The sequence below is a fragment of the Centropristis striata genome, chromosome 11 (genome assembly GCF_030273125.1).
Source record: "Centropristis striata isolate RG_2023a ecotype Rhode Island chromosome 11, C.striata_1.0, whole genome shotgun sequence".
NCBI classification, from domain to species: Eukaryota; Metazoa; Chordata; class Actinopteri; order Perciformes; family Serranidae; genus Centropristis; species Centropristis striata.
Window position 1 is genome coordinate 15,292,147 of NC_081527.1, and position 5,638 is coordinate 15,297,784.

A 5,638-nucleotide genomic window follows, 5' to 3' on the forward strand; every position below is an offset into this window, starting at 1 on the left:
ACAAATGACATGGTGTAATTATTGAGGGAGGACAGTCTTTGATAAACATTAAAATAATTCCATATTGTCATATTACATCTCAGGTAATGGTGTGGCATTTGGAGCATCTATCGGCAATGTTGGAACTATTGGACCTTTTAACGTCGAGATCACACTGACCTACAAGAATGTGTTCTCAAACACAGGCTCATACAACCCTGCAACAGGTAAACTTACTGTAAATAAATACTGTCTTTAACTCTGGATGAAATGGAAAGTACAACAGATGTAACTCTTTGTTGATCGTCCACAGGCATCTTCACTGCTCCAGTCAGAGGAGTTTATTACTTCAGCTTCTCTGGCCATAATGTATCATCTAGACCAATGGGGCTGCGACTGATGAAGAATGGAGTGCAGATGGTTACTATGTACAACCATGCTGCAGGAAACCGCCCTGAGACAGGAACCAATGGCATGACTCTACAGCTGGAAGTTGGAGATCAGGTGTACATGAGACTCAGAGCAAACACCTGGATTGTTGATAATGGTAATAACCACAGCACCTTCATTGGCCATTTGTTATTCCCTCTGTAAGTGAAAAAAGAGTGCAGTGGTCTCTATCCAACCCGATGACAGTAAATGAAACATTCCCTTTCATTTTAAATGTTTTTAAATAAATACATTTGCTGGAAATGTAAACATTTACAGCAAATTGCTCTTGGCTGTGTTCACCAGCCACTCTGTAACTTTGTCTGTTAGCTGTTTGGTGCTGGGCAGATAATGTCGAGTGTCTTTATCCAAGATTAGTTTAAGTAAATGTTTGCTTAAGTGTTGATGTTGAAGGTAGAATCTTTGTAAATATAAAAAATAGTAATGCATATAAAGAGGAATTCCTGTTGAAATGTGTACATTTAGGAATGCATATTCATTGATATTATGTTTGCATTTATAAAGTATTTTTATCCTTAAAGCTACTCTGACTCCACACTTTCATTTGATATGAGCTTAAGTCATGATATAATTGTAATTAATAACAAAGCTCCAGTTGATGTTTTCACTGATACACTCTTGTCAACTTCAGAAAACTGGAGACCAAACTAGAAAACAATGAGCCAGAGACTTGACTGAAAAAAATATCCAGCCTGACCTGTCTATCAGGGAATAGATAGCCTTCTTTTTCCTTCTTCCTTCTTCCGGAGTTTGCAGAGATCTGATCAAGAGAAACACAAGCCAGTGAAAGATGAAGGCCTTGTGGTTGTGTTGACTTCATCTCTCTTCTACCTCAGTGTGTCTGAGGTTCAGAAGCCAGTTAACAGAGCAGGAGAATGCAATGGCAAAAACCTGAAATAGTACAAATACAATAACAGTTAAAGCACTTAACTTGTTGTAAAATCACAGAAAATAACCTAAATTAAAGAGAGTTTAAAGAGTTTAAAATAGTTGTGTCAGACTGCCGTTTCAAGCCGCAAAATTTACGCCTCTGTGATGTTTCGCCTGATGGGCGGTCCAAGTGATCCCGGCACTGTAAGGCCTTCGGAGGTAGTCGAGGCATAAAATTGGTGAGACTGTTCGATAACCTAAAAACATAGGTAATACAACAAATCAAAGTGTTCTCATAAACGGGTTTGTGCGATATATGACCATTCAAGTTAACATTGTGAAACTGACACTGTCACTGATTTTGTTAACTTGTGAGATCTTCTCGGTAAGCCAACAAAACAGTGAAGTAAAGGTTATTAAAGAAAAAATAAAATATACAAACACACACCCATGTTTGCTTGTAACATAAGAGGACCTTTGTTCAGAAAAATGCAGTCATTATAAAAGTATTTGCCTGGAGCCATGCATGACACTTAGCTACAAAAAATAGGTCACAGCTTCTAACAGATATTTCATTGATCATGGGTTTGTTACTCATGTAAACCCAAGATTGCTTCGGCCATAACCAAGCGTCTGTATCTGACAAGTTGGGGTGACGGTGCGTTGTCTCTCACATCGCTTGACTTTGAGAAAAGTAGTGGCGGTACACTGTACACCGTACATCGTCAAGTCTGTCAGTGCCTCGCGTACACCCTGACCACAGTTAAAAACAGTAAAAGACAAAAATAAAACTTACTCAACATTAAAGAATGTAAATTTATAGGGGTTGCATCGGCAATCTCTGCCTCAGAAAGTACTGTACTTGAGTTGTTGTTAGCAGACAACTCTGTAGAGTTGTGTAACTGTGACATCATGACATTTAATGAAATTATGAAGAAGCAGTGGTGCAGATATGTTGCTATAAAGGCGACAACTTGCAGTTCACTCAGGTCCTTTATGAATATTGCTCAGGAAGCCTCATGCAGAGAGTGCAGAAGCGCAGATGGGTTATAAGAAATGCTGCTACGCAAGAAAAGTCGGGATACCGCTTATCCTTAACCTCTAATCCAAACTGCAGGGAGCTGATCCCAACTGACAGTGGGCGAGAGGTGGGGTACACCCTGGACAGGTCACCAGACTAACACAGAGACAGACAACCACTCATGCTCTCTCTTCAGGTGTTTGGGGTTTTTTTAAAATATATTTTTGGATAAACTATACTATTACCATGATCAACGTACTATTATAAATAGTTTTTAGGCATTTTAGGACAGCATCACTAGTGCCATTTAGTTTGAGCGAATGCTGAAAACTTCAACCAAATGAAAAAATGGTTATGACACTTGTCAATCCTGCAGACTTGGTATGTATTTCCTTGTTCCTCGTTCCAAACGTCACAGGAGCATGCAGGAAAACACAACATAAATCAGCAACAAGATTAGGGCGAACAATGGGGACATGTTGTCAAGGTCAGTGAGAGAACATGTTCAAACTGCTTAAATGAAGAAATGGCATCCTTTACAGCAAGGATGCATCAGTTTAAACCTTTTTAATCATTTAAAGGTCTCTGAAAGAGCTCACAGTTGTACTTCCTATGTCTGATCTATTATTTACATTATATTTGCTGTCACACAATCCTCTGTTAATAGTGGTTTCATTGTTAGGAACTATGTAAGGTCTGGACCCAAATCCACGACTCAGAAGGCAGGTATCAGTGCAACCACAGTCTTTTAATGATAAAGAATCCAACATCAGTATGATATCCTGAGGCGAAAATCTAGCACAGCTCTTTATGGCAATAAAACGGGACATTCGTGGGACCACACTCTGAAAGGGGCTTATGTGTGTGTGTTTGTGTGTGTGTGTGTGTGTGTGTGTGTTTTGTTTTGTTTTGTTTTGTTCTGTTTGATTTTACAGCATTAAACGTGTTTAAAACTGCAACCCAGTGTGTCAGGAGTAGGGAATGAGAACACACAGTTTAGAACTGTTGAGACTATCTGTGGTTAGCAGTAACATACAGCGCTGACATTTATTCAGGTCAATTGGTTGACAAATAGGGCGACAAAGTGATGTAGTGGTTAACTACACAGCAAGAGGTTGCTGGTTCGACTCCAGCATGTTTGCACATGGTTTGTCAGCCTGGGTTCCCTCCAGCTTCCATGCTGCTTAGGCTTAATTGGTGACTCTAAAATGCCCGTAGGAGTGAATGAGAGCGTGAATGGTGTACCCCGCCTCTTGTCCAATGTCGGCTCCAGCCTCCCCGTGACCTGAGTTCGAATAAGCGGTTATGGATGGATCAATGGTTGACAAATATCCAGCAACCCTTATCAGAAGACAATGGCACAGAGATCTCCAACATTGTGACATTACAGAAACCCTGATAAACATTTGCCAACTCGTTATCTTGATAAATATCCAGCCTGACCTGTCTTCAAAAAATGCCGTCGTTTTCCTTAAATTCAAGGGTATTTCCTTATTTGTGTGGTATATAAAGCAAAGTGCAGAGAGCTGATCAAGACAAACAGAAGCCAATGAAAGATGAAGACCTTCGTGGCTGTGTTGACGTTCTCTCTCTTCTACCTCAGTGTGGCTGAGGCTTACAGAGCAGGAGAAGACAATTGCCTGATAAACCAACGCCAAATTGACGCATTCTCAAGAGAACTGAAAATCACCAAGAAACAACTACAGGATCTGAGGGGAGAGGTCCAAGGTAAGAACATACACTAACTAAGTCTAACTTTTGTATTTGTGTATGTATGCTTTTAATTGTTTACAGGTTTAGTTGTTTTCAAACAAAATAAATAATTTTCCTCATTTTCATTTTACCTCTCAGGTAATCGTGTGGCATTTGGAGCAGCTATCGGCAATGTTGGAAATGTTGGACCTTTTAACATTGAGATCACACTGACCTACAAGAAAGTGTTCTCAAACACAGGCTCATACAACCCTGCAACAGGTAAACTTACTGTAAATAAATATTGTCTTTAACTCTGGATGAAATGGAAAGTACAACAGATGTAACTCTTTGTTGATCGTCCACAGGCATCTTCACTGCTCCAGTCAGAGGAGTTTATTACTTCAGCTTCTCTGGCCATAATGGATCATCTAGACCAATGGGGCTGCGACTGATGAAGAATGGAGTACAGATGGTTACTGTGTACAACCATCCAGCAGGACACCGCTACGAGACAGGAACCAATGGCATGACTCTACAGCTGGAAGTTGGAGATCATGTGTACATGAGACTCAGAGCACACACCTGGATTGTTGATAATGTTAATAGCCACAGCACCTTCATTGGCCATTTGTTATTCCCTCTGTGAGTGAAAGGGGAGTACAGCTGTTGCTCTGTAACCGGATAATCATTTTGCTTTTGACTGTTCTTCAGTCGCTCTTAAGTTTTCTCTGTTAGCTTTTTGGTGCTGGGCAGATATTGTAGAGAGAGTTTATCTGAGCTTTATTGTTGGGAAGGGTTGCATATAGGGGTTGCTGATGATAGCAGCTAAGGAAATTTAAATCAAAGTAATTATTTTAAAAAATGCACATTAAGAGGAATACCTTTCATAATTGCATATGTTACAACTGCATATTAATTCATATCATGTTTGCTTTCATGTTTTTCATTAATAAAGCTTCTCTGATTCTAGCATGAAAAATGTTGTCATTAGTTAATAAAATGCAAATTGCCGTTTTCTTTTTGTTTTCAGTTGATACGAGCTCAAATCATGACTTTTTAAAATTCAAATGCAAAACAGAATTAGCATTTTTACTTCCTTGTTCACTGAACATATCCACTGATTTGAAACTGTACTTCTTGGTACACTGGAAAATCCATAATTTGTTAGTGGACTTTTACTCTTATTCACTTTATGGTAGTGAGAGCCATTTATTTTTACAGTCATAATAAATAAGTCAATAATAACAACAATAATACTGGCAGTTCTGAACTTCCATTAGCCTGGGTATACCCAGACTGCCTTGCGCGCTCGAATTTGATTTCGAACCTCCAGGCGGTCTGGAAACGAGGCGATTATCTTAGCCCTGTTTTAGGGATCCAATCACAGAGCGGGGAGGGACGGTGAGACGATGACGCGTACTACTCGGCACTTGGAAGCTTTCCTGATCCAACATGGCTGCTGCGGACGCGAAACTCTCTTTAGCTGTAGATGGTGTTTTAAATAGTTTAGAGCGAAAGTTGAAAGGCGAAAGGTCTCTCGGCAGCTCCGCTGTCCCCCGGCTCGTAACGAGATCACCGGTAGCGGGGCTATTAGCGCCGCACGGGCGGTTTCTGCGGCTCGTT

At 40.2% G+C, this 5,638-nt stretch overlaps 1 protein-coding gene across 1 annotated transcript; it reads left to right on the forward strand.

The window, feature by feature from the left end:
- The first annotated feature begins 3,817 nt into the window (after positions 1–3,817).
- On the forward strand, positions 3,818–4,772 carry LOC131979853 (complement C1q-like protein 2). The gene is made up of 3 exons (XM_059343906.1): positions 3,818–4,048; positions 4,172–4,294; positions 4,381–4,772. Exons 1-3 carry the CDS (start codon positions 3,877–3,879, stop codon positions 4,659–4,661), a joined length of 576 nt encoding a protein of 191 aa, XP_059199889.1. The 5' UTR covers positions 3,818–3,876; the 3' UTR covers positions 4,662–4,772.
- The last annotated feature ends 866 nt before the right edge of the window (positions 4,773–5,638 follow it).